Raw genomic sequence first — 27,477 nt, 5'->3', positions numbered from 1 at the left:
CTGAGGTCTAGAACATATAGAACGAAGGACAGTTTTTATAGCCAGGCAGTAGCACTCATTAACTCAAACACATAAACTGCAAACATACACACTGCATCAGCTCTTCTGCTACTACAGCAGAGGGGGAGGGACCTCAATTTTGTTGTACTGTTGTACTAAGTATGATTGTGCAATGACAATAAAGTGAGACAATAAATGAGCCCACAGTGTAGCCTACTGGCTATGTAAAGAATACCAGTAACCAAATAGCAGTCATGTGGTTTAAGTGAAGTTATTATCATTTGTGATACACAGCAGCACAGCACACGGTGCACAGTGAAAATTGTCCTCTGCATTTAAACCATCACCCTTGGTGAGCAGTGGGCAGCCATGAACAGCGAGGAACCCGAGGAGCAGTGTGTGGGGACGATACCTTGATCAAGACAACCTTGGCGGTTTAGGATTCAAACAACACAAAACAAACGGCTTCATTTTCATACAGCGAAATTCACACATTGAATGAGAAAAATATTTTCATTTTCTTTAAAGTACAATGAACAGTAGATCTGTTTAGAGCTTGTTTAGAGCTTTGAAATTTAATCTAAGATAAGATGATCTTTTATCATCCCGAAATGTCATTTAATGTGTTTTATTTGTGCCGTGAGTCCTGGAACTATACCAGGAGTACCTGCTGTTCCGACAGAAACCAAAGGCAGCGCTGACGCGCCTGTTTACTTAGGCGACACACAAACACGGAGAAGAAGAATCCTGGCCAATCAGGACGTGCGGGTAGATGACGTCACGGCTTGTCATGGCGCCCGTACTGCCCCGCTAGTTGATGTACGTAGCCCCCAGTTTCCAACCCTAGTACCGCGAAGTATCGAGGTGAAGGGTCCGGACCGCCATCTACAGCTGGGTTACGTGCGTCGGGACCTCCGACGTTGAAAGAAAAGGGTTTCCCCAGCTTCGTGTGTTCGTTCAAAGCTTTATTTTTGGCAGGGTAACGTTAGCCTTTTGACTATTATGTCAACAATACGAGGGAAGCAATAACTTTTTATCGCACCGGGTGGATATTATATTTTATTAAATATGTTATAATAATGCAGCCACGTAGGGATATCGGTTTCTCCAGGGTACGTGATTTCGTGCTGCTCAGTTATGTCCATTCGTGAAATATGATTATTACGCAGAGATTATTTTATTTGAAGCGTCATTTTTAGGGTCATGCTATTTTATCCTTGTGCCAGATATTGCCCAGTTTTTGCCAGATATTCTTACCTGTTTCATCATAAAAAGGAATGTATATAAGTCAATAGGGATTTGTTTTGTGCAGATGTTAAACTGAGCTGTAGGAACACAGTTGTAAGTTAGTAATATGTTAAAGATAAATGGAAGAAACAGTTGCAGTAAAGATGTTTTAGAGACTAGATAACCTCGCCACAGTTAGCTGATTTATTTATTTATTTTGTCCCTTTTCTGGCAGAAAATGAAGGTGGTGAATTTGAAACAGGCCATACTTCAGGCGTGGAAAGAGCGCTGGAGTGATTATCAGTGGGCCGTCAACATCAAAAAGAACTGTCCCAAAGGAGTGACATGGGACTACCTGAATCTGGCCGGTCTGTATGGATGCTTTTCAATGATTTGTGAGGTCTAAATCTTTTTGTGTTTTTTAATTTCTTTCTCGCACAATTCAGAAGCCCTGCTGGAGCAGGCGATGATTGGACCGTCACCGAACCCCCTAATTTTGTCGTACCTGAAATACGCCGTCAGTTCCCAGGTATGTTTGCATCACAGTTGTGTGAAATGGGAAAGATCGCTGCCAGTGATCACAATGCGGTCTTCCACTGTTGCCTCATGCGTCTTGTGCAGAGGAACTGTAGTAGGGATCGAAGAGATGGCAGCCTGGTGTTTTTAAAAGTAGAACCGCTGGGGGGAGCTGTTGAGGTGCTGGGCTTCTGAGACTGGATTTGTGTGTGTGTGTTGAGATTGCTGAGCAAGAAGATCTCACTTTTACAGTGGCCAAGAAGTGCGAATCAAACGAACAGTTTGTAAACCAAGTTTACAACATGCGAAACGCTCTTACCAATCACTGAAACAAATGTACAAGCAGCGAACCATATGAAAAAGGAAGGTACGATAGACGTGTGGAAGTGCACGTTTAGTCTGTTTTGTGGGAATCATTTCAGACAACTGGTGAGCTTTTGGGATTCCTGTGGCAAGTGTTTTTTTTTTTGTTTGTTTTTTTTGCATAGAATTTTTTTAAAAATACCATATCATACACAAGCAAGTATTGCACACACTTCTGGTTTATTAAACCTACCCTCTTCATATAGATTGCTGCTTGTCAGGGTTCTTATGGTCATTAAAAACCTGGAAAAGATTTTGGAATATGAAATAAACATTATAAAGTTATATAAAAGTACATGTTTCTCTATGTTTAAAAATTCGCACAGGTGTATGTACCGTTGCTTTTATGTTCCAGCCTCTCTGTAGCCAATTTTAAAAGGCATGTAAATTACAACTGATGATCTCTGCCTGGACCTGATTGAGCCCATTTTACTCAGGCTTGGGCTTGCACAAACTTTGAGGAAGAAACACTGCTATTCAGGGTTGTCATAAACAATATTTTGGTCATTTTTACTTTTTGTTATTTTCATAGAAATTTCAGAGAACATATGGCCATGAAAATTTGCCTTTGAGTAATTGAGAAGTCATAGAAATTAGAAAAAAACTGGCTTGCAAATTAGTTTTGCATGTTTGTAAATTTGTGTTATGAAATGTTCATTCGATTTACGCTTGTCGGCCACCATGCACTTTGCATGTTTTATGTGTGTGGACGTTTTTTTTTTTCTTTCTTCTTCAGATGGTCTCCTACTCCAGTGTGCTTACAGCCATCAGTAAGGTACGACCTTTTAAAACTACAGTTTTTCTAAGAGGGATTCAATATCCTGATGATTTTTCCCCATTTTCTCAGTTTGATGACTTCTCTCGAGAACTGTGTGTGAAGGCCCTTTTGGAGATCATGGACATGTTTTCCCATCGCCTCAGGTGTGTAGTCCATGGTTTCTATGGAAAGGGAATGAAATGACATATCTCACATATGACATATCTGTGGGCATATCTCACTTTTATCTGCTGTCCAGCTGCCATGGGAAGGCGGAGGAGTGCATCGGTTTGTGCCGGGCTCTGCTGGGGTCCATGGTGTGGCTACTGCAGGGCTGCGCCTGGTACTGTGAGAGGCTCAGGGAGGCGGGAACCCCAGCTGGAGGCGAGAACAGCCTCAGGGCCTGTCAAGAGCGCCTGGAGAACCTGATGAAGAGCACCAAGAACAGAGCGCTTGTGCACATCGCACGACTGGAGGAGCAAGGTCAGCATGGCAGTGGAAAAATCAGGGTTGTGGGTATTTTGCTGAGAATGAGACAGGAAGCAGAGGAGAGTGCACTGGAAAACAAGCTAAAGTGAAGTGAAAGTGAGTAATTGTCACATGTTACACAGCATACAGTGAAATTTGTCCTCTGCTTTTGTCCCGTCACCCTTGGTGAGCGGTGGGCAGCCATGAAAGGCACCCGAGGAGCAGTGCGTGTGGACGGTGCTTTGCTCAGTGGCAACCTTCTGATTACGGGTCCACTTCCTTACTTACTAGGCCGTCACTGCCCTAGAAAGCAGAAGAAGCAAGCCTCATTGCCGAGTCCCTGTTCTAAAAATCCGCCTGGGGACGAATCAGATACTAAACTCACTACACTACAAGATGTGTGTGTGTGTGTGTGTGTGTGTGTAAGATGGAAACTGTCTGAGATGGAAACTGATGAGAAAAGTTGCCATGACTAATTTATGCCAGTGAAATGTTGAACCATCCCAGTAAAACACATGGTGAATTGACAGCATTTTTTTGTTTCGAATACTCTAATCTTCAGCCTCGTGGACAAATGTGGAACAGGCCTTGATGAAGCTCACCGAGAGCCTCAGCGCTGTGACCAGTCAGAACCTGAGGGGCAGGCTGGACGAATGTGTCTCATTAGTTAAAAGGTGGGATAATGTGTCGTCTTCAGGGATCCCATATGATCTCTGATATCAGTCTGTTCCAAACTTTTTATATTTTTTGTTTATAAGTCTTCCTTTTATTAACTTGTTTTTATTTGCCAACAACCCAGGACTCTTACTGTTTGCCACCCTACTCAATTTAGATGGGACGTTTTTACCCTAACGTGTGTAGTTGAGTTGGTGACACATTGTGAAACTGCAGGATACACAACTAGCCTGAATTCTGAGAAATGGTACATTCATTTTCACATGTTTAGTTCACATTTAGAAGATCGACTCTTCACACTGCTACGCCCTGATGGGGTCCTTTTCCCTGATCTTTGATGTAAAGGAAGCTGTAGTTATTTGTGTTGTTGAGAAGAATTTTAAGAAACCCCTCCTTCCGTCCTCAGCATCCCTCAGATGCTGTCGATTCAGTCGGATCCCCCGCTCCACTCGTCCTTCCCCTCTGTTCACGCCTTCATCATGTTGGAAGGCACCATGAACCTGACTGGGGAGACACAGCCTTTAGTGGACCAGCTCATGATGATTAAAAGAATGCAGGTGAGCCTGCATTTTCCAGCATGCACTGCAATGTCCACATTTGGTTTAAAAAAAACTGTTCTAATGGACAATCCTTACAAAAATTCAATCAAGGTCAACAACTAGCAGTAAAAGGATCAGACTGAAAACTACTGGAAATAAATACTGATTTTGTGAAGATGTAAAACTTGCCTATCAGCCCAATAACGGAGTCTGATATAACAGTGAAGGGTTTAGCATGTATGACTGTTTTTGATGCTATTATTATCATACTCCAATGTAGCTACCAAGATTATTCACTTTAAACGGGTAGTTGGAATGAAGAGAACAATAGGGACTGGATAATTTAAAAGGTTAGGAGGAACTAAAGACTGCGAATTTACGCCGACTTATTGAGTCTTGATCAGCAAAACAGTGACCACTTAATAAATCAAGTATAATATTTAAAAAAAAAAAAAAATAAATAGAATTTACCATGCAGATTTGCACCAATTTACAGGCTGATCACACCAGGGGCAGGATGGAAGGACTATCTATGGTCCACACAAAATTCCTGCGTATGTGCTATAGGATCAAGTTCTTTAAACATACATCACTCTGACTTGTTGCCATATGATCAGAAAGTTCCCCCTATAACCAACAACTTAAGTTGACAGAATAATAAGACTGGAGATTAAAGATATCAATTTACAATTATTATGATACATAACCTTCACAGCTTTACAGAGATAGTAGATGTGGTTCCTTAATTGTCCAAAACAAGATAGAATGATAGAAAATCAATTCAACCTACCCAACAGATGTTACACACAGCACTGGATAAGAAGAGAGGTAGCAGAATTCTTAATAACCGCAGCATGTGTGGGAGAAACTGAATGCAGTGACTCCCTGAGTGGCACGTTACCTTCCCTTTTGTATCCTCGATCTGGATCACTTTGGGGGGGGGGTCACAAGATGACCCCCGCAAGGGTTGGAGACCTTTGATGTTGCTATGGTTTGGGCTTAGCACTAACATATTTGTTACAGATCTGTTTAATCTATGTGACAGGGGACATTGAGATAATGAGAATAAATCTAAACATGCATGTATTGTCATGATACATCCATATATAGTGTATTCAAATGAAAAACCTAAGGAACGCTTCTGCTTCCCCAAGAAGTGAGCAGCTTTCCCGCCATTCTCAGGGTGAAGAGTCTGTGGGAGAGATCTCATTCTCCTGTTCTTGTGACCATTTGGTGATAATGGTCTGTGGGGGTCAGTCACCTGTTCTTTGTTTTTGCGACTTTTTGGTAATAATAGTCTGTGGGACAGATAACATTTCCTGGTTCTCGTGGATCTTCTGAGGTGGCAGGATGTCCCCTGCTTTAACAGGCCTGGTCATGCCGGGAACCTTACAATGTAAAAGGAGCAAACTGAGAACTACCGCACGTAAATACTGATTTTGTGAAGAGGTCCCCTGATATGATTTTTTTTTTTCTTTTGCTTTTATATCAGTCTTATTGGTCCCATAATACTGTATCTGAAGTCTCTCCCCGAAATTCATCCCCCTGTGATGACATAAAGGGGACAAATTCCAGATCTGACCATCTGAGCTGCTCTCTGAACACTGAAGCAGTATGGCCAAACCGCTCTTTACACCGATCACCATTTCTAGTCAATGCAGTACAATTGACAGGCTAGGGGAACTTGAATTAATGTTAAATAATCTCACAAGTGACATTTTCATGTCAGGGGACCTTCAATTTAGGTTTGTAAGAAATTGTCAGTATGCTAAACACACTGGGAGCCTTTATTATGTCTTCAAACATAACCACTTACTCCAGTAAAATACCAGACAGGATTAAAACACCTTCCACATGTTGATCTGTAGCGCATTCCCACCCCGCTATTTGTCCTGGAGATCTGGAAGGCCTGCTTCACCGGCCTGATCGAGTCTCCAGAGGGAACAGAGGAGCTGAAGTGGACTGCCTTCACATTTCTCAAGGTCTGAGACAGACAGGAAAATAATCCGTCCGGAAGGACTGGTGGTCATTTTCCCATTTTAAGGTTGATTATTGGTCTTCAATTATTGCTGTCATGTTTATGACTGAAATATTGATAATTGTTTAACTCTGCTTATTCAGATCCCACAGGTCCTGCTTAAACTGAAGAAGTATCCACAGGGGGAGAAGGTACATCACAAATTTAACATTCGTTACAGCAACAGCTCAGCTCTTCTTCTAGCGTTTCTTCTGACTTCATATTGTGTATTTATATTTGAAATGTAAAATCACTACAAGTTGATTTATTGGCTCAACTTTCCACTCCTTGTTCTTTTGAAGGTCTGGGTGTATTTTCTGCTCTTCTGAGTGCTTAAAAATCCTTTTTTTGTCTTTTAATTTGCCTCTGAAAGGACTTCATGGAGGATGTGAGCATGGCCTTTGAGTACCTGCTGAAGTTGACCCCACTGCTGGACAAGGCTGATCAGAGATGCAAGTATGTGGACACGGATCAGTCCAGTGTGTAAAAGCTGCGTGACCTTTAACCTGCCTCTCCCGTTCTCCCACAGCTGTGACTGCTTGAGTCTCCTGCTTCAGGAGTGTAACAAGCTCGGCCTCCTCTCAGATACCAACACCACCAACCTCACCGCCAAACGGTACGACTCGCTCGCAGCCCCATCCTCAGCGGTGATGTCATCAACGTACGACACAACTACCTGCTGCCGAGCGCAAGTGCGGGGCTAATGCATTTCATTCTGCGCCTCCCCTCCCTCCTGCGCATTTCTCTTTTCTTTCCGCCCGCCTCTCTTCTTTCTCTCTTCTCTCTTCTCTCCTCCTGTCTGTAAATTTTCTTTAGGGCTGAGGACAGGGAGTACGCCCCACGGCTGAGGACGGCAGAAAACGCCAACATCCAACCCAACCCCGGCCTCATACTGAGAGCTGAGCCCACAGTCACCAACATCCTCAAGGTGCCACACGCACCTTCTGCAGATCTTTCGCAATCATGTCTCAAATGGTTTTCTAGTGGTCAAGCCACCTACTGGCCTCTTCTGCAGAACCAGCTCATAAAAAGACGTATCCAGCGTATCCAGACGCACCCTCATATGTAGCATGAACTGCTGCATCAGCAGGTCGCAGCGTTTTAGCTGTTGCTTCATCTCTGCACTTGTCATGATTTTATCTGGCTGGCCGTGTGCATGTGTTAAGCAATGATCTCAGATCCAGCTTACCAAAAAAAAGAAATCGTTTCATTCCCGGCATTTCTGGAGTTTCACTTTGAGCCGTCGAGGAATCTGTTCGGCTGCTGATGCATGTCTTCCTGTTGTGCAGACAGTCGATGCTGACCACTCCAAATCTCCCGAGGGATTGCTGGGAGTTCTAGGTCACATGCTTTCTGGAAAGAGTCTGGACCTCCTACTGGCAGCGGCTGCCGCCACTGGAAAGTTGAAATCTTTTGCCAGGAAGTTCATCAAGTGAGTCTGTAGTGGTGGTTATTTACCAGCAGCAGCACCATGCTGGTTCACATTTTTATTTGTGGCATCTGGCAGACGCCCTTGTCCAGAGCGACTTACAACGTGCTTACCATCAGTGAAGTAATCTGTTCTGGTTCACAAGGACCCCAATTATGAATATAAATAATTTTGTTCGCTCTGTTTTAGCACTGACTGTGGTTGCACTGACCTCTGTCCCTTTTTCCATTTTTTAGGCTCAATGAGTTCCCAAAGCACATCACTGGAGAGGGATGTGAGTATCAGCCACTGCATACAGCACATTGCATCATAGCAGTTCTTTTCAAATGACAGGATCCTTTAAAATCATCAGTAATTAATAATAAATGAGTAAAATATATAGGCAACATATTCACAGCACATGATGCCGTTGTCACACCAGGTCATGATCATGATCAAAACTAGATTTCTATCACACCATCAGCTTCAGAATTTAAAGGCCAAGTCTAGTGTTCATTACAAATAAATCTTAGCAATCAGTTTCTTGGTTTTTTTTTTTTCAGTAGAAAAGCCTGCTGATTGATTTCTGATGGATTTCTGAAGAAATTGACTAATTTCTGTATAACAGTCCTTTTGGTAAAAAGTTAACCACTAAAAAATCTGCCACAACCTCAAGTAAACTTTTTTTCAAATTGTCATTATGGGGTATTGCATGTAGAATTCCGATGGGACCATTAGGACCATTAGGTCCTAAATCATTTAGGACCATTAAAAAAAAAAAAAAAAGTGGATAAATGATGCGCTGTGAATACTTTCTGGATGCACTGTAAGTGGTAAAATGTAAAGGAAGTTTTTTCTTTTTACCGTGCAGTCTGACCGACTGCAGCCCCCATGTGACATTAATAATACATAACACATCAAGCACAGGAAACTTTAGCCAAAAAACATAAGGTCATTACATACATGAAATTAAAGACTGAGTGCGGATGATAACACACCTGGATGTTCATTCATTCAAAACTGTGGGGCATTTTTTTTTAAGAGAGTGTTGGTATATGTGTATGTGTAACCAGTCTGCTTTGTTCTGTGTTTTCTAGCTAAGTCAGCATCCGTACGAGCACTGCTATTTGACATCTCATTCCTCATGCTCTGTCATGTGGTGCAGACATATGGATCTGAGGTCAGCACATACGTTATACCACACTGCTACATCATACTGAGCTGCACTACATTGCACTACTACATTACATTGCACTGCACACATAAGTGTGTCAAGTGAGTGGCATTGTGTCTGTGTTCTCTTTCAGGTGATTCTGTCAGACCCCAGCCCGTCAGGGGAGAGCCCATTTTTCGAGACGTGGCTGCAGACGTGTATGCCAGTGGAGGGGAAGGCGCTGAACCCAGAGCACCCCTGCTTCCGGCCTGAGTCGGGGAAGGTGGAGGGTCTGGTGACGCTACTCAACACCTCGACTGAGATGAAGCTGGTGTGAGTGACTATCCTGTGCACACACACACGTGTTGAAGTGTTTATCAGACTCTGCTCATCATTGCATCTGCAGCTCTTTATAGTGTTGGGTGTTGAATTTACTCAGTATTGATTTTTTTAAATTAACAAACTTGATTCATGATTAATATCATGTTCAGTAGCATCTTTTACTTGAATTTAGGTATAGATGTAAATTATGTTTTCTGTATCAGAAATTGATCTGTATTAATGTGTGATTGGCAGTCAAATGAAGTGGCATGAGATCTGTTTGAGCACGCCGGCCGCAATCCTGGAGGTTCTGAATGCCTGGGAGAACGGAGTTCTGTCTGTAGAGGCTGTGCAGGTTTCACTCATACTTTCCCTCTTGTATCATTGTGTCATTTATGTCATTTTTGTGTCATTGTGTGATTTTATTCTTTGTTTTTTTGTGTTTAGAGAATCACTGATAATATAAAGGGGAAAGTGTGTAGTATGGCCATCTGTGCTGTGGCCTGGCTGGTGGCTCATGTGCGGATGCTGGGGCTGGATGAGAGGGAGAAACCACAGACCATGATCCGTCAACTGATGACCCCGCTGTACGGAGAGAACACACTGCAGTTCTACAATGAGCGGTACATACGGTTAGATTAAACGGTTAGATTTTTTCTGATATCGCCAAACTGATAGGGGGCAGTGGTGGCCTAGCGGTTAAGAAAGCGGCCCTGTAATCAGATAGTTTGCCAGTTCAAATCCCGAGCCACCAAGGTGCCACTGAGCAAAGCACCGTCCCCACACACTGCTCCCCGGACGCCTGTCATGGCTGCCCTCTGCTCACCAAGGGGTGAGCAGAGGACACATTTTGTTGTGTCACCGTGTGCTGTGCTGCAGTGTATCGCAATGACAATCACTTTACTTTCACAATAAACAGTTTATTAACATATGCCCTCCATTTTCAGCCATTTTTCTCTTTGCCAGGGTGCTCTAACAACTCAATGGTTCACAAAAGGCTTAACCAAAATAGCAGAATGGCATTGCCAGAACTGCCTTGTATGTGCCACATCAAACCCACACAAAGGTCTCGCTATTAAACAGACAGAGGTTATTGCACTCCCCCAACCCCCTGTTTCCATCAGATTTTGAGATTTTATCAGTCTTTGAATTTCAAACACTGTTTCATTACCAAAAGAAAATCAATTTTTCGTAAAATTTTGCCGTAAATTTTGCTGTAAATATTTTCAATGTTTAATATAAATTCACAGAAATAATATTATTCAACTTGCTCAGATTCAACTCGTGGAATTCATGCTCAGACTCATCGTGCTCTGCTGTACTGATAACAGCTATCAGTTTTCAAAGTTATCATAACCTCCTTGAGAAGTGAAATTAAAGCCCGCCCACACTGAAATTTGAACCAATCAGGATTCTGTTTGTCTATGGAATCTCTCTCATTCCATTGTGTGAGTGCATGATGCATGCATGTACGCTCTTGCTCTGGTTTTTGGGCTATTTTATGCAATTTGTGGGCATCAGGGAGCCACTATATGTGGCAGCCATGTGTCTTTGTTTTAAAAATAACGTGAAAGGCGATCATTGATCAAGTGTGTTCAATCACACAGCCCTGCCTGTAGGTCCTGAATTCACACCTGTTTGTGTCTCTGCAGGATGGTTATCATGAGTTCTATTATGGAACACATGTGTGCTGACGTCTTCCAGCAGACAGGTCTGTCCCTGCGCCCCCCGGTGGAGGGTCAGGAGCCCATCCCCTACCGGAACCTGCTGCCCCCACGCCAGCCTATTCACCAGGCACTACACAGCCAGTTCAGAAGCGTTCTGAACAAAGGCTGGGTGGACAGCCAGGCGCTGCATCTGTTTGAGAGCCTCCTGCATATGGGCGGCGTCTTCTGGTTCACGAGTAACTTAGTGAAGGTATGAATCAGTGCATCTGCTGGTGTGGGAGTCTGTGACTCCATCTGTTGAGTATAAAATTCAACTGTACAAAATAATGTATAAAACCAAGAGTAACTGTTCTGAAATGGACAGTTCTGAAAATAAAAACAGTAAAAGTAAGTTCTTTTTTTAGGAATGGCAAAAATCTCATCTTTTTTTTGTAAAATATTTTGCCCGATCAGAGAGTTGTCATCTTTACATGTGGTCATTGGTTTGAAATGGTTTTCAGTTCACAGTGTGGTTGAAGTGCTCATAAAACCAAACCACAGAGCATGTCACTTCATTTTTTTTTTAGTTTCCTGCCATCAAGTCAGCAGCTTTCACCTGTTACGGGTCTGAAAACAGGTGTCTTATAGGAGATTTATACACTTGTTCACTAGACTCAACTGTTCACATGGCTCATGTCTTGATGTTTTGTCAGAATTGTAACCTAGTTATCTATCTTACTTATTCATGTATCACAAGAGCAGTTTTATATTATATGGCAAAAAAACCACCAGACTCATAAAATGAGCAGAAAGATCACATATTAGTGGATTTCTGATTCATTGGTTTTAATGATAGGCCACATTCAATCAGATATGAGTTCTGATGCTGGATCACACGTGTGTATGTGTGTGCAGGAGCTCCTGAAGGAGACACGTAAAGAGTGGGCCTCACGTGTGGTGGAGCTGCTCTACAGCATCTTCTGCCTGGACACCCATCAGATCACGCTGGCCCTGCTGGGACACATCCTGCCCAACCTCCTCACCAACCCTGCACACTGGCACAGCCTCGCCGACCCTCCAGGCAAAGCCTTGGCCAAGTAATGCCTGCCGCCTCCCTCCCCATCGGCACACCTCTGCTTATTGGAATAGCCAGTCACTCCATCCCCCATTCACTAAACCCATGTGGAAAGAGATCTGATGGATTGGTGGCTTATGCAGGACATGAAGTGGTTTTATTCTCATTCGCGAAGCATCAGGAAGTGGAATCAGTCCACTGAAACTCGTGAACGTAGGTGTGGGGCTATTAAAAGATTTAGAAAGAATTCATCCGCCACGGGGACATTCTCTGACTGGTCTGAAGGCAGGACTACGCCCTGGCTTGCTGCTGGGAAATGTGCATGGTGTTCATCTGACACAGACCATAATAATATCTTTGTTGTGGTGTTTTTTTGTTGTGTGTGTGTATACACAGGTTGTCGGTATGGTGTGCTCTCAGCTCCTACTCTTCACAGCATAAAGGTCAAGTCTCAGCCCACCAGCGCAAAAGACAGCGTGAAGACATTGAGGTGCACACACACATTTAGTCTTTATTCAAAAATATGCTGCATAAGAGTTAATAATAATAGTTTTGACAGTTGTATTCTTTTTTTTTTTTTTTGTTTATGACTGGTTTTAATTTAATTCAGAATTAATCAGGATTCATTGACTTTCTTACTGTTATAAAACTCAAGATTGATATGAGACATCCTGCTGGGTAACGCTGCTTAGATAAGACCTTGCAGGTCTTTGCCAGAAGGTGTGTGTAGAACATCAGCCCCTGTGGTAGGTTGGTAGTAGCCTAGTGGATAAAACACTTGCCTATGAACCAGAAGACCCAGGTTCAAATCCCACCTACTAAACCCTAAGTTGCTCAAGAGGGGGGGACTGTCCCTGTAATTACTGATTGTAAGTGCGTCTGATAAATGCTGTAAATGTAAATGTTCTGATCCGTCTCTCCCTGCAGGACTACAGCAGTCTCTTCCCGCTGGACGACACGCAGCCATCCAAGCTGATGCGTCTGCTGAGCTCCAATGAGGATGAGCCGGTGTTCCTCTCCAGCCCAGGTGGTGCCTCCATCTCCTCTCCACCTCGTCTGTAGTCAGTCATCTGTAGTAACAAAATAGCAGACAAATGTTTGGAAGCCCAGCAGTGTTTAGTACTTTTCTCGCCTAAATCCTACGTCTTTTAATTGATGTCGTCATACTCACAGAATAAGCAGTAGTGAGTGAGGATGAGTAGTAGCAGGTGAATCTTTACAGGAAGTTGTGTAAGCTGTGATGTAACTAATTTCCTAGAAAGATCAGTAGTGCTCATGTCTGTTTTGTGGAATTTCTGGAAGGTTTCTGGAATTTGATGTTCATGTCTGATCTTTTTGACCTTTTGAAGTGGACCGGACCATGAGCAGCTCACTGTCGGCGTCTCAGCTCCACACGGTCAACATGAAGGACCCGCTAAACCGGGTGCTGGGTTAGTATTCTGTGTGTGTCTGTGGGATCATGTCTCGGTTGATTTATAAATCATGAATATAATTTGCCTTAAAGACGTAGTTGTAACCTGTTAGATCCTGCAGTAACCCCCTCCACCCACCTCCTTCTCCAGCGAACCTGTTCCTGCTCATCTCCTCCATCCTGGGCTCCAAGACCGCGGGCCCTCACACCCAGTTTGTGCAGAGCTTCCTAGAGGAGTGTGTGGAATGTGTGGAGCAGGGCAGCCGGGGGAGCATCCTGCAGTTCATGCCTTTCACCATGGTGAGCGAGGAGTAGGATGGATGGTGGTGGGATCGGGTGGAGCATAGAATCATAAGCTTGTGAGGTTAATCTCAGAAGATTCCATGTTCCTAACTGGGGATGGGATGTTTCCATTTCACTCTACAACAGTCAGCCACAGTGGTGGTGGTGGGGGGGTGGGGGTGGTGGTGGTTCATAGGCGAGTGTGTTAACCACTCGGCTTCTACCACCCTAAAAGACTTTGATTGGTTGCTTGGCAACTGGTCACAGCATCTCCAACTCTGTATTCCTGGTGTGAAGCGGTTGGTACAGACAAACTGTGCAGCCAAGACTCATATGAAGACTCATCCACCTTGTCCCAGCTGCTGGAGGAGCCAGAGTGTTTCTGTCTGTGAAGCATCATGATCTAAAGACTAACCTGCCTTATTTTTTGTGTGTGTAGGTTTCAGAGCTGGTGAAGCTGCCTGCCTTGGCTAAGCCCAGGGTTGTCCTGTCCATCACTGACCTCACTCTACCTCTGGGAAGAAGAGTCGCAGCCAAAGCCATCTCTGCCTTATAGACCACAAACCTCCACCCTTCTTCTTATGAGCATTGCTACTCAGCTTTTACTCCGACTTGAAATTGAACTCTCCTGTCCAGTCAGCCCCATCACGCCGCCTATCATATTACACCTTTTCAGGAGTCATGGCAACGGTCCTGCATCGAGCTTTTTTCCTCCTGGTGATTCCTCCTGCAGCTGCTGGGTTCTGGTGCAGATCAGTGTTCTGATTCTGCATAAATGTGAATAAAATTCTGTTTGAACTGTGTTTGGCTGCTGCAGGGTGATGATTTATGCAGGATCTGGTATTCATCTTCTCCATAATCACCATGTGGCATCTTGTTCAAGTTGATGTAAAGTCAATATTTTATGTTCCTGTTCCCCACCACGGTAACTGGCGGTGGTTAAAAGTTGCCAAGCACCGTCAGCTCGGGGGAGAGGGTTGTGAAAGATCTATCTGCACTTCTGCTTCATGGTGACGTGTTGGTTTTTGGAGTCGATGTTTTATCTGATGATTAACTCCACATCCTGAGGCCTGAGCACCGCGGTGACTAAGACTGAAAAAATGTCTTCACGCAACCCTGTACTTTTTCAAGTGCATCTTCTGAACCTTCTCTCTATCTGCTCAGTAGAGGAAGGTGGACATGTATAGAAGTTTTTTTTAAATAATAAAGCATCTCAAATGTGACCTCATTATTAATTAATGCAAAAAAAGTCCTTCTTTTGCCTTGAATATTGTTGTAAAGAGAATAGTTACAGCGTTTGGCTGGACACCGCAGATCTTGACCTTTGACCCAGTTCTATTTCGCTGGGCTTTTGATTCCCTGTCTAACCGGCCATAGGCAGCACTTGTGGAATGCAGTAAATATAATCCAGGGTTTATGAGGAGCGTGTCTAGTTCTGTTTCTCCTCTCAGGCCCCAGGAGGAGCTGGTGTTGTGCAAGAGAGCGGAGGAGCTGGACGCGGCGGTGTTCCGGCGGCCATGTGATTAATCTGTCAGGACATCATTTCCCATCACCGTTACTCAGCTGTCATGTGCTGTGATTGCCTGTGATCCAGTTTCCTGTGTGATGTAACCGAGAAAAATCTGGATTTCCCAAAAATGTAAAAAAAAAAAAGTATGCAGGGGAAGTGATTTCAGATGGGCGAGTTATTTTTATTTCAGCAAATTTTTGTACAGTATATCTGCAGCCCCGCCCCTATTACATCAGCAACAATACACGCATGCTGACATTTCATGAATAAAAGAACATATTAATATAAACTTGTTTTCCTTCAAATCGTTTGCAGCTTGCCCATAAGTACACTTATGAAATGCATATTAAAAATAATCTATAAACAAATATAATAAATAACCAATAAATATTTTAAATGCTAAATACTAAAAAAAAAAAGTCATTAAAAATAAATATTTTACTTTTGCATCTATAAAGTAAAGGAGAGTCATAATGTGCAAAATGCTCTGCATTCCACAGCATCTGGTTCTACCTCTGAAATGTCCAGTCGTTGGTGTCCCTTCAGATGTAGACATCAGAGTTCATAAATATGTCACTCATTCAATAAATAAATAGGAATAGAAGAGTCCCGCGATGAGTTTCCAGCACAGAGGACAAACATGAAGCTACGGCATCCAGCGACTCCAGCGTCAGTCTTCAGGCTCAGGGGGCATCATGTAGCGCAAGATGCGGAACACGTTGTGTCCGAAGCTCTGCAGCTGCTGCAGCGTCAGGTGCAGGGCAACTTGGACTTGGTAGTCAGTGAGACCGGAGGCCAAGTTCACAGACGGAGGCTGAAGTGAAGCCGGTTCTTCCAGCAGCTCCAGAATCTGCAGAAACGAAAGAAACGTTGGCCGAAACAAGGTTTCGTTATTTTTTTTTTTTAAGAACATCAAATAACAACTTCTGGGGTTGTTTGCTTAAGCTCTGCAGAAGATGCATGAAGGAGCCCCAACTCACCTGGTAGATCTGCTCAGTCAACTCTTTGATGTCGGCCTGCAGAAGATCCAGAGGTTCTCGATTGGACAGGTATGGCCAGATTGCCTTCAAAAGGCCCTCATGTAGCTGAAGTCCGATCATGATCTGCTTCAAGGTGTCTGTGTCCTAGAACCCAACATGGCGATAAAATATTTTACATAGTTCTTTTCTGGTTGTGCATTTTGCTGAATCTGAGAAGGACCCTCATGTTTCACCTTCCTGCTTGATAACCAAGCTGAAGAGCAGTCACCAGGTCAACTAAGCTTCAAATGTACAATAATATGTGGTGATACCCACTCGCCTATGAACCAGAAGACCCAGGTTCAAATCCCACTTACTACCATTGTGTCCCTGAGCAAGACACTTAACCCTTAGTGTCTCCAGGGGGGACTGTCCCCGTAACTACTCATTGTAAGTCGCTCTGGATGAGGGCGTCTGGTAAATGCTGTAAATGTAACTGTCATGGTGCCCACTGCTCACCAAGGGTGATGGTTAAAAGCAGAGGACACATTTCATTGTCACAGTGTGCTGTGCTGCAGTGTTTCACAATGACAATCATTCACTTAAAGTTCTTGTGATGGTGTTGAAGAGTTGTAAAGTTCTTGTGAAGGTTTGGTGTTCTTGTGATGGTGTTGAAGAGTTGTAAAGTTCTTGTGAAGGTTTGGTGTTCTTGTGATGGTGTTGGAACACCGGAAGGTTCCATTGATGGACCACTTACCACCATAGAACCGTTGGATGGAGGACTGAGTGCTGGCACGGCCGGGATCCCCAGTGAGGCGGCCATGTACTGCCACTTCCCCGTATCACTGCTGGGGTCCAGCGTGAAACTCTGCAGGATTCAGAAGAAAAACATCCAGTCACGGTTAAAACGGAACTCCCGTCCCCACAGAACCAGACCAGAACCTGAGCAGGGAGCTCGACGAGTTCATGTGAGGTGAGAGCAGGAAAACCGACACACGAGTGGAAGGACAGTCGGAGGTCTAAATTTAGCGGCTCACCGGACTCTGGACGCACGCCGCGTGGGTCCTGCCGACCGCGTCCACGAGCTTCCTGCTGAGGCTCCGAGCCGCCGCCACCGCGGCCGGGAACTGGCTCTGGTTCTGCGGGCTCCCCTCCATCCCGACCCGGGTGACCGGCGCCGCGCGGAGCAGGGCGACCAGCGCGCAGTGCGCGAGCAGGGCTGCGGACGAAGAGGCGCGCGCTGCAGTGACTGGTACGGGGCACGAGCACGGGCACGAGCACGGGCACGGGCACGAGACCGCGCGCGTCAGGCAGTGCCCGTGACCCCCCTCTACACCCATATATACACACGCACACACACACATATATATATAAATACACACAAACACACACACACACGTATATATAAATATATACACACACACACACAACAACGACGTTTATTTAAATAAACTGCAGAGTTCATGGCAAGGTTGATACTCTTACATACCCAGACGTTTCATTGTGCCGAAGTTCTTAAAGTTGAACAATATTGACATCTAATGAGATGGGGCGGTAAATGGCGGGAATTTATATTAAGGTGGGTCACGCCCCTTCCTCATTTCCTTCAGTCTTAAAAACCAACATTTCTGAACAGACCGTGTTTAAAAGGTCCATTTCAATACAGTCATGTGAACCAGAGCAACGGAGACACCAGACTGAAATCGGTCCTTGGTAACGAATTTTAGATCATTTTATTCCAATTGTTTATTGAATTGAAATGTTTTCAAATATTTAATTATTTTTCTTTTAATACTTTGTTTCAGAATAGAAGAGATTAGGGTTAGGTGGAGGTGAAGCTGGAATAGAAGTGATGAGGATAGAGGTGAGACTGGAACATAGGGGATGAGGCTGTAGTTGAGGATGGAAGTGAGAGTGGAATATAAGGGAATGAGGGTGTAGTTGAGGATGAAGGTGAGAGTGGAATAGAGGGGATGAGGGTGTAGTTGAGGATGGGGGTGGAGGTGAGAGTGGAATAGAGGGGATGAGGGTGTAGTTGAGGATGGGGGCGAGAATGGAATAGAGGAGATGAGGGTGGAGGTGAGAGTGGAATAGAGGGGATGAGGGTGTAGTTGATGGTGGAGGTGAGTGTGGAATAGAAAAGATGAGGGTGTAGTTGAGGATGGAGGTGATGGTGGAGGCAAGAGTGGAATAGAGGAGATGAGGGTGTAATTGAGGGTTGAGGTGAGAGTGGAATACAGGGGATGAGGGTGTAGTTGAGGGTGGAGGTGAGAGTGGAATACAGGGGATGAGGGTGTAGTTGAGTATGGGGGTGAGAGTTGAATAGAGGGGATGAGGGTGGAGGGTGGAGGGATGAGGGTTTGAGGGTGGTGGAGGGATGAGGGTTTTCCGGGCAACAACTCCCCTCAGCAAAACCTCAGATTGGCTCGCTACTGTTAAGTTTGGATTGACGACAAACAGAGTCTGAACCATCACGTTGCTTCGATCTCCAGATCCTGAAGGTTCACTCTCTACAACATTCGCAAGACAATGTTTCTTTCACAACAGGCTACGCAGCTCCTCGTCCAGGCAATGGTCATCTTGAAACTTGACTATTGTAACTCTCTCTGCAGTCACCATAAAACCACTCCAGATGGTCCAAAATGTGGCAGCCCGTCTCATTTTCAACCAGCTGAAACACACACATGTCCCGCCTCTTCTCACTTCAAATCCTTGATGATGCCTACAGGGCTGTAAATGGAAGTGCACCCTCTTATATCAATACACTACTAGCTAGCTACAGTGGGGGTGAGGGTGGAATAGAGGGGATGAGGGTGTAGTTGAGGGTGGAGGTGAGTGTGGAATAGAGGGGATGAGGGTGTAGTTGAGGATGGAGGCGAGAATGGAATAGAGGAGATGAGGGTGTAGTTGAGGGTGGAGGTGAGAGTGGAATAGAGGGGATGAGGGTGTAGTTGAGGGTGGAGATGAGTGTAGGGGTGAGAGTGGAATAGAGGGGATGAGGGTGTAGTTAATGGTGGAGGTGAGTGTGGAATAGAAAAGATGAGGGTGTAGTTGAGGATGGAGGTGAGTGTGGAATAGAGGTGATGAGGGTGTAGTTGAGGGTGGAGGTGAGTGTGGGGGTGAGAGTGGAATAGAGGGGAAGAGGGTGTAGTTGAGGGAGGAGGTGAGAGTGGAATAGAGGGGATGAGGGTGGAGGTGAGAGTGGAATAGAGGGGAAGAGGGTGTAGTTGAGGGTGGAGGTGAGTGTGGAATGGAAGGGAAGAGGGTGTTGTTGAGGGTGGAGGTGAGAGTGGAATAGAGGGGATGAGGGTGGAGGTGAGGGTGGAGGTGAGAGTGGAATAGAGGGGATGAGGGTGGAGGTGAGAGTGGAATAGAGGGGATGAGGGTGTAGTTGAGGGTGGAGGTGAGAGTGGAATAGAGGGGATGAGGGTGGAGGTGAGTGTGGAGGTTAGTGTGGGGGTGAGAGTGGAATAGAGGGGAAGAGGTTGAGGGTGGAGATGAGAGTGGAATAGAGGTGATGAGGGTGTAGTTGAGGGTGGAGATGAGAGTGGAATAGAGGGGATGAGGGTGGAGGTGAGTGTGGGGGTGAGAGTGGAATAGAGGGGATGAGGGTGTAGATGAGGGTGTAGTTGAGAGTGGAATAGAGGGGATGAGGGTGTAGTTGAGGGTGGAGGTGAGAGTGGAATAGAGGGGATGAGGGTGTAGATGAGGGTGTAGTTGAGGGTGGAGGTGAGAATGGAATAGAGGGGATGAAGGTGGAGGTGAGTGTGGAGGTTAGTGTGGGGGTGAGAGTGGAATAGAGGGGAAGAGGTTGAGGGTGGAGATGAGAGTGGAATAGAGGTGATGAGGGTGTAGTTGAGGGTGGAGATGAATGTTGAGCCCATGCTACTATAAACTGAAATAAGGGTGTGAGGTGTGTAAAATACTGGTTTCCATGGGAACAAACACTGACATGTAACAGTCAGAGGGATGAAGTCCACACAGACATCAGAAAGAGCTCCTGAACCCTGCACCATGAGTAACCGTCTAGATGAAGTATATGGAGAATATATCCCATGGTTCTTTGCTTTGAACATCCCCCTGTCCTGGGTCATGTGCCTCCACTCTGGACTGACACACACACACTACCTCTGTTATAATGTAATATTATCTATCTGTAATATTATCTATTAATGCACCGTTCCATTTTTGCAGAGCAGTATTTGCACTATTTTTACTTTGCACATGTATTATTCATTTCACCTTTTTAATGCTGTCTGCGTTATTGTGCATTACATGTTTTTTATTAAATGTTATTCTTGCACTGCCTGTGTCTCATGTTTGTACTTTATATCAGTGTGTAACTTTGTTTAAATGTTACATGCAGCACCAGGTTCCAGAGAAACGTTGTTCCGTTTCACTATGTTCTGACTCACACGCATTTAGATTAAATGACAATAAAGCTCAAATTCAACTTCCACTGACATGTTCTCGGTGAAAAATCCTTCGTCACTGTCGCATGACAACGCAGCCCCGTCATTGTCATTCTCACACCGACAGGCAGAGGGAGCTGCAGGACAGAGAAACTCACTGTGTGTGTGTGTGTGTGTGTGTGTGTGTTCAGGAACGCAGTCTCTATCTGAATTCACCCCCTTTGTGATGCAATGTGATCTGGTCTGAAATTGAAATGAACCCACAGCTGCAGGTGTGTGTGTGTGTGTGTGTGTGGTACAGTGTTATATTACCACTTACACACAGGGAAACTTCTTAATGTTTCTGAAGAGACCTCTGATACGGTGACACACACACAGTACATGAACACGAATGGAATCAGAGTGTGGGTCTTACTTACTGAAGGAAATGAGGAGATGGGTCTTGTTATATTTGTGTGTTTCCAGCAGGATTCCTGTGCGCCAGCCGGCTGCATGCAGTGCATGATGGTCCGCCAACATTGGATGTGAACGATCACACCTGTCAGATTCAGTGTTGTCATGTCATGTTAAGTTTGTTTTTTTGTCTTTATTTGATCTGAAAATTCTGTGCACTCCGTGGAGGCTTAAATTTTAAGTGGTCCAATCAGAACTGAGACATGAGGGTGGTAGTGGCCTAGTGGGTAACACACTCGCCGATGAACCAGAAGACCCGGGTTCAAATCCCACTTACTACCATTGTGTCCCTGAGCAAGACACTTAACCCTAAGTTGCTCCAGGGGGACTGTTCCCTGTAACTACTGATTGTAAGTCGCTCTGGATAAGGGCGTCTGATAAATGCTGTAAATGTAAAACCGGGGCGGGGCCTCTAATAGACCCTCTCATTCCTGACCAACCTCCCACCCTCCTACCTGCCTTTATTTCCAAGTGACATAAGTGTGAAGAGGTGAGAACAGACTGTTGGTGTAGATCCAGCGGTGTGTCACTCTGAAGGCTACGTCCATGCAGTGTTCTCTTTATGAAGAACAGATAGAGGGAGCAGAAGAAACATTCAGCAGATTGGGAGATGGAGAACATATGTGTTGCCATGGATGCTTTGGGCACCACCCAGCTCCCGGGATCAGAGGTCATTCAGGAATGAAAGACTGGCTCAGAGAAGCTGCTGACTCTCCTCAGTCTGGGGAAGGAGTAGACCTACAGTGACCTCCCATGGATGTGTTTTATACACCTTACAGACGTCCTCGTGAAGATTCATCCCGCTTCACTCAGAGCTTCATCACCTCATTTCTGATGCAGGACCGTGTGAAGCTCTGCCCCAGGAGACTCTATATTTGGAGCATTAAACTAGACAACCAGGTCATGTTCTCCATGCAGCTGAAAGTCCGATGGGGATTCCCACTGCCAGGCAGATTAGCTCTCGGCTTCATCCTCAAAACCCCTCTGAGGATCTCCAGGCAGCATCTTGCACTCACTTTCTCTCACCGGGTGAAAAGAGGAAGGCGGTGTGTGCCGTGTAATTCCAGAGGGGGCTTCTGGTTTCACCTCCATCTCATGCCAGGGGCAGCAGACCCAGCGGCTCTCCAGTATCTGCACGTCACTCACCACTCGTCGTCCATCTCAGCTGGGTGGAGGCATCAGCGGCTCTTAGCACTTACAGTCACTCAGGTGTGAAACTTTCCTCATGGAAACAGGAGGTCCTTCACTGTACAGTGTGCGCTTCCATTTTAAATAAATAGATGATCTGAAGAGCATAAATCAGAGACGCAGCTTGAGAGGAGCTGAACGTGCAGCGGGCTCTGCAGAAGTCCTCCTACACAGCAGAGTCTGATTCAGCTCCTCATCTTTCCACTACCGGCAGAGAGGGACACGTCAGATCAGTCCATCTCCAGTTCTCCTGTGTCTATTCCACCTGTCTTCACGCACAATGGAATGGATGGAGATGACACAAGGAGAAGAATTTAGCACAGGTTTGTTTTATTAAAGGAACACTGGAGTTAATATTGGACCACAGCTCGATTCTGTAACAGGTTCTGCAGTTTGTTTCTCTCAGAAGAAACGTATGCAAAGGATTGGCACTTGCTGGTCAAATTTGATGAAGGCTTCTGCATTGAACTGGTCACTGAAGTTCTCACCTGGACTCACACCCTGGTGGCCTGGAACCCAGAGAGCACGGGAATTTTCCACCTCTGAACCCTGGTGCTCAGGGACAGAGATAGAACAGAGCTGAGCTTTGTAAACATGATAATGTTTTTTTTGATAATTTATAATTGACTTTGGATCATTTCATTTTGGGAGCAGAATTCCATGGAATGCTGTGGACCTAAGATTAACACATTTTATTCATATTAATCCGATTAGTAATTTATCTATTGATATATCTTTAATTCATATAGTTTAAATCATTATTAAACAGATTAAGGTTTATACTGTATTCCAAAATGCTACAACCACAGTATTGCTCTTAATTTATGCAGAAATGATGAATAAAACTCTGTCTGATGGGTCGTACGTGAAGACATTGTGATCTAAAGCAGATTAAACTATAAAAAAATCACAGTAAAAAAATAAACCCCGATCAGCTCGAGGGAGGATCCTCACGTGGGCGACAATGGAAGCATTTCATACGAGCATTATGAGCATGTTTTGCATCAGAGTAAGAACATGAACAGGTCTTTGCATGGCAGTAAACGACGTGTGACGGCTCCTGAGGAAGAGGTGACGCGGGAGGGACGGCTGAGGGAAAGTGCTTTCAAAGTGTTCTTTCTTCCATCAGCAGACAGTCCACTCAGTCGTCAGCATCTGTAAAACGGGGTCACTCCGGGATCAATTATTCATTTACATTAGATGAGATAACGCCGCCATTTCCTCCGTCCGGACGTTTCTAGGGCACTCTGCTGGATGTCCTACATCGGACTCCCTGCAGGGTCGCACCTGGACCAGGTGGACCAGGACCGCTGGTCGACCACATCCCTCCTGACCAGCACAGACACCGGGAGGAGCCTGCATTTCATCCCGAGGCGTCCATCCTGGCTGCTCTACACCACCGTGCTGATGGTGGACGACTCCTCGGACTTGCCCTGCCGGCTGGGCAGCGATTTGAGGTACTCCAGGTGCCTCCGGGCGTCTTCCTGGTTGGCCCGGACGTAGTATACCAGGTAGGAGATGACCATGGTGAACCAGCCAAACATGGTCACCAGCATGGCCACGTCTGTGGTCTTCTTCAGCACCACACACAGGTCCAGGTCTTTGGCCAGCAGGAAGGGCACCCCATCAGCCCCCATGTCCGGTGGCTCTGAGGTCTGGCACACGATGCCCGTGAGTGAGACGGGCTCCAGGTCCAGGCGGGGCAGGGCATTCTGCAGGTTGCAGTCACAGTGCCAGGGGTTGTTGGTCAGGTTGGACCGAGCTGCCACGCCCTCGAAGGCCTCCGGGTTGAGGGTCACCAGCCGGTTTGAGGACAGGTCCAGGAAGTGCAGGGAGGCTCCCAGGCTCCGGAAGGCGCCAGGCTCCAGCAACGCGAGCTCGTTGTGGGACAGGTCCAGCTCGGACAGCTGGTGCAGGTCCTGGAAGGCGTTGGCGGGGATGGAGGTGAGCAGGTTGTAGTCCAGGTAGAGGCGGCGGGTGTCGTTGGGGATGTCTCGGGGGATCTCGTCGAGACGCAGGTTGCTGCAGCGCACCGTCTTGCCCTCGCTCTCGGAGCAGTAGCAGAGCTTGGAGCAGGCCGTGGAAGCGTGGTGGAAGCAGAAGACCATCAGAACCAGGCTGTGCAGCAGCAGCCACATGGCCAGTGAGTGGCGCAGCACCCAATCAGAAGGAAGCAACATCGCGGGCCACTGGGCATGTTCTCATCTAGTGAACTTCCTGGAACTCATGGTCATCAGCATCCCCGGGAGAAGTCACACCTGGCAAGATGAGAAGAACACTGTGAGTAGAAGAAGAGACAAGCGATTACCAGGGTCTCGGACTCCATCAGCCTCTCATCAGTCACCAGAGCAGTGCGCTGCTGATGACGGGTGGAGGTGGAGACCCATTGCTGTAATTGTAGTGTGGTGACAGTGAGGTCCTCTGAGTGGATGGTGTAACCTGCTCCTATATCATCTCCTAATCAAACACTTTCAGCACAACATGATCTCAAAACAAAGAAATAGAAGAAAACGGTGTGATCCTGTCTGTGGGGGGGGGGGCTTAAAAAGGGTGTGGTCCACAGTGTCTTATGTCCACCTGCTGGTCATTCAAGACCTGGGGCAGCGATCGCTTTACCTGCTACTTCTTTAACACCCCAACACCGGACTCCTGGCCATGGGATAAACTCCCAGTCTCCCAACTAATCCTGACCGCCAATCTGACCTCCATCTTATCGCCCCTCAGCATCGGTGATGGACGGAAGCAAAGTAAATCGGGTTCATCTCTACGTTCCACGAGTCAAGTCTCTTTCTGCTGCGCTCCACCACGTCTGATCGACCCTAGCAGATAAAACTCAGAAATATGAACACATATGCGATGTGAAACACCGGTACAAGGGTCCCGCGTGGTTCTACGCTTGGCTTGACACGGTGGTTTGAACCAGTGACTTTGTGGCTGGGCTGCCACCACCCCACCAGCCTTTCATTTCTGCTCCAGAATAAAACCAGGCCCATGCAAAGCTCTTCAGCGAAGAATTTCAGGAAATAGCGAGGGTGTTCGTCAGGCCGTTTAGTCCGGATCCATGATCAGTTCGGGTTCGAGCCAGGCCGCTAGCACCTCACTACTCCCAGCGGCAGAAGGGGGTAGGAAGAGCCCACGTGTCCGGAGAAGAAGACGGGAAAGACTTCTGAGCTCCACCACGAACTGGAAAGAAAGAAAAACGGCCACGGCAAGATCCACTCATGGAGATTAGAAATGAAATCGATCCTTAAGTAGCTCTTAGTATCGCGTAACGAGGGGAGTCGTCTGGGGGACGCCGCTAATAAGACGCGATGCTCTATGCGGGCCGATGGAGCGGGTCCACGCCCACAAATCCCGCCATCAGCTGACTGCTTTTGTGTTTGGTGTTGGTGAGGAGAGAGTTTGCGGGGGTTGGAGGGGGAGGTCCGGGGCAGAAAGAGGATCCGTGGATATCCGTGGAGACGTGCCGGAGATGCATGCGGTGGAGTAACGTTACAAGGAGGAACTCCTGCTCCACCGCGATGTCGTCAGGGAGGGGTGAAGGGTCAGCGGGTTCAGACACTAAAAGGGATTAGCCAGGCTCTTTTATTATATTTACTGCCTTTGACATCATCTGGGTTTTTTTTTTTTTTTTTTTTTTTGGGGGGGGGGTGTCCATAAAAAGGTTTTCTCCATCAGTGACATCAGCCCTTACCACACTAACCTTCTCTGTTATTGATTTCCAGTGCAATCAGGACACTGGACACTGATATACTGGCCGCTCGCTGCTTTTGGAATTATTAATACTCCGCTTCCTGGACAAACACAGATTCCAAACTGCAACTGGAGAACATGAGAAGCGAGGACTGCGCAGAAACCAAGCTTGGCCCAGGGTGCGAAGTTCAGTTTGGGTTCGCAAGGAGAGAACTCGCTTCACCCCGCCCATCATCTGCTCATACACGGTCCAGGTCCATCGGTGGAGGAAGAGCCCAACATCACAGCGACAAGAGAACCAGCTGCTGACGTCTGGAGGGCTGCAGGCCATTCACGTCGGTGTGGTCCTCTATATTCATCTTGCTTTTCATCGAAATTTTGCACAGCATCAGAAGCAGAAGATGATTTTTTTTTTTTTTACAAATCCAAAAGTTCACCTCCGCCTGAAGGACGGGACCATGATCATCACGTCCAGTCATTATAATCCCCTCTTCATGATTCATAATCAAATATTCCTGCAGCGTTCTATGAGTAAGCGAGTGAATAAAACACCCAGCTCACCTTATCTCATCTCAGTCTGTGACGTTTTAATCGAACGGTGTAAAAAAAAAAATCCTGAACTGATCTAGAACAATTAACGAGCATCTTATTATTATTATAACTGAATTCAACTTTATTTTGATGATTTAATTGCAGACTTTAATTCAAGAAGAACAGCAACAGGCCTTTCCACTGTCCGCAATTTAAAATTCGACCAAGTTTCTCCTCGTCATCACGACGGCAGTCCGGACATCTTTCCAGCAGAACATTTTACCAGAATTTATAACTGTGCGTTAAAACTTCGTGTGAAAATGCGCAGTAGAGGACTTACATTTTCACTCTTCCTCTCACTGTAAGCGCCAAACCCTCCAGAGTCCGAACTCGCCTCCACGACCCTGAATCCGGTCTTTTATTCTGTTATACGGAATAAAAACAGAAGAACGAAGCGGCGAGGAAGACGCGACTCGCCGCGGAGGAGCCGCCAGTTTCCACGCAACCCGGGAGCGCGCAGCAGAGAACATCTAGAACGTGACCGGGGCCGAGAACCACGACTCTACACAGAACGCATGCAGATAAGAGAGCGACGACTCTGTACAGGACATCTACACACACACACACACACACACACACACACACACACACACACACTACACAGAGAACATCTGTAGATCAGAGAGCGGTGACTCTAAACAGGATATCCACACACACACACACACACACACACACACAGAACATCTGTAGATCAGAGAGCAGTGACTCTAAACAGGATATCTACACACACACACACACACACACACACACACACACACACACACACACACACACACACACACACACACACACATACTACACAGAGAACATCTG

General features: G+C 45.9%; 3 protein-coding genes across 8 annotated transcripts; 1 reads left to right on the top strand and 2 right to left on the bottom strand.

Annotated features, from left to right (window-relative positions):
* The first annotated feature begins 730 nt into the window (after positions 1-730).
* Positions 731-15,081, top strand: med24 (mediator complex subunit 24). 5 transcript variants are annotated; one of them, XM_028989385.1, is made up of 26 exons: positions 731-819; positions 1,463-1,595; positions 1,674-1,756; positions 2,843-2,881; positions 2,954-3,027; positions 3,123-3,346; positions 3,894-4,005; positions 4,413-4,563; positions 6,414-6,527; positions 6,667-6,714; positions 6,936-7,018; positions 7,092-7,223; positions 7,379-7,490; positions 7,852-7,994; positions 8,228-8,265; positions 9,068-9,150; positions 9,278-9,456; positions 9,700-9,799; positions 9,892-10,067; positions 11,097-11,361; positions 12,006-12,187; positions 12,562-12,655; positions 13,093-13,192; positions 13,515-13,595; positions 13,728-13,876; positions 14,298-15,081. In XM_028989385.1, exons 2-26 carry the CDS (start codon positions 1,466-1,468, stop codon positions 14,412-14,414), a joined length of 3,009 nt encoding a protein of 1,002 aa, XP_028845218.1. In that variant the 5' UTR covers positions 731-819; positions 1,463-1,465; the 3' UTR covers positions 14,415-15,081. The 5 variants fall into 5 exon arrangements, with proteins under 5 accessions (XP_028845218.1, XP_028845217.1, XP_028845216.1 ...); XM_028989384.1 differs by having other exon boundaries at positions 760-951; XM_028989383.1 differs by having other exon boundaries at positions 760-979.
* Positions 15,082-15,536: 455 nt separating this feature from the next.
* On the bottom strand, positions 15,537-17,852 carry LOC114795766 (granulocyte colony-stimulating factor-like). 2 transcript variants are annotated; one of them, XM_028989389.1, is made up of 5 exons: positions 17,817-17,852; positions 17,365-17,546; positions 17,085-17,195; positions 16,349-16,492; positions 15,540-16,218 (listed from the first exon to the last, which is right to left on the bottom strand). In XM_028989389.1, the coding sequence occupies exons 1-5, from the start codon at positions 17,827-17,829 to the stop codon at positions 16,039-16,041; spliced, it is 630 nt and encodes a 209-aa protein (XP_028845222.1). In that variant the 5' UTR covers positions 17,830-17,852; the 3' UTR covers positions 15,540-16,038. The 2 variants fall into 2 exon arrangements, with proteins under 2 accessions (XP_028845221.1, XP_028845222.1); XM_028989388.1 differs by lacking the exon at positions 17,817-17,852 and having other exon boundaries at positions 15,537-16,218; positions 17,365-17,730.
* A 4,851-nt stretch (positions 17,853-22,703) lies between these two features.
* Positions 22,704-27,129, bottom strand: lrrc3ca (leucine rich repeat containing 3Ca). The gene is made up of 2 exons (XM_028989387.1): positions 26,945-27,129; positions 22,704-24,638 (listed from the first exon to the last, which is right to left on the bottom strand). Exon 2 carries the CDS (start codon positions 24,558-24,560, stop codon positions 23,772-23,774), a length of 789 nt encoding a protein of 262 aa, XP_028845220.1. The 5' UTR covers positions 24,561-24,638; positions 26,945-27,129; the 3' UTR covers positions 22,704-23,771.
* Positions 27,130-27,477: the final 348 nt, after the last annotated feature.

This window comes from Denticeps clupeoides, chromosome 8 (genome assembly GCF_900700375.1).
Source record: "Denticeps clupeoides chromosome 8, fDenClu1.1, whole genome shotgun sequence".
In the NCBI taxonomy this organism is placed as follows: Eukaryota; Metazoa; Chordata; class Actinopteri; order Clupeiformes; family Denticipitidae; genus Denticeps; species Denticeps clupeoides.
The sequence above is the reverse complement of the archived record's forward strand: the minus strand, read 5'-3'. Positions and strand labels throughout refer to the sequence as shown.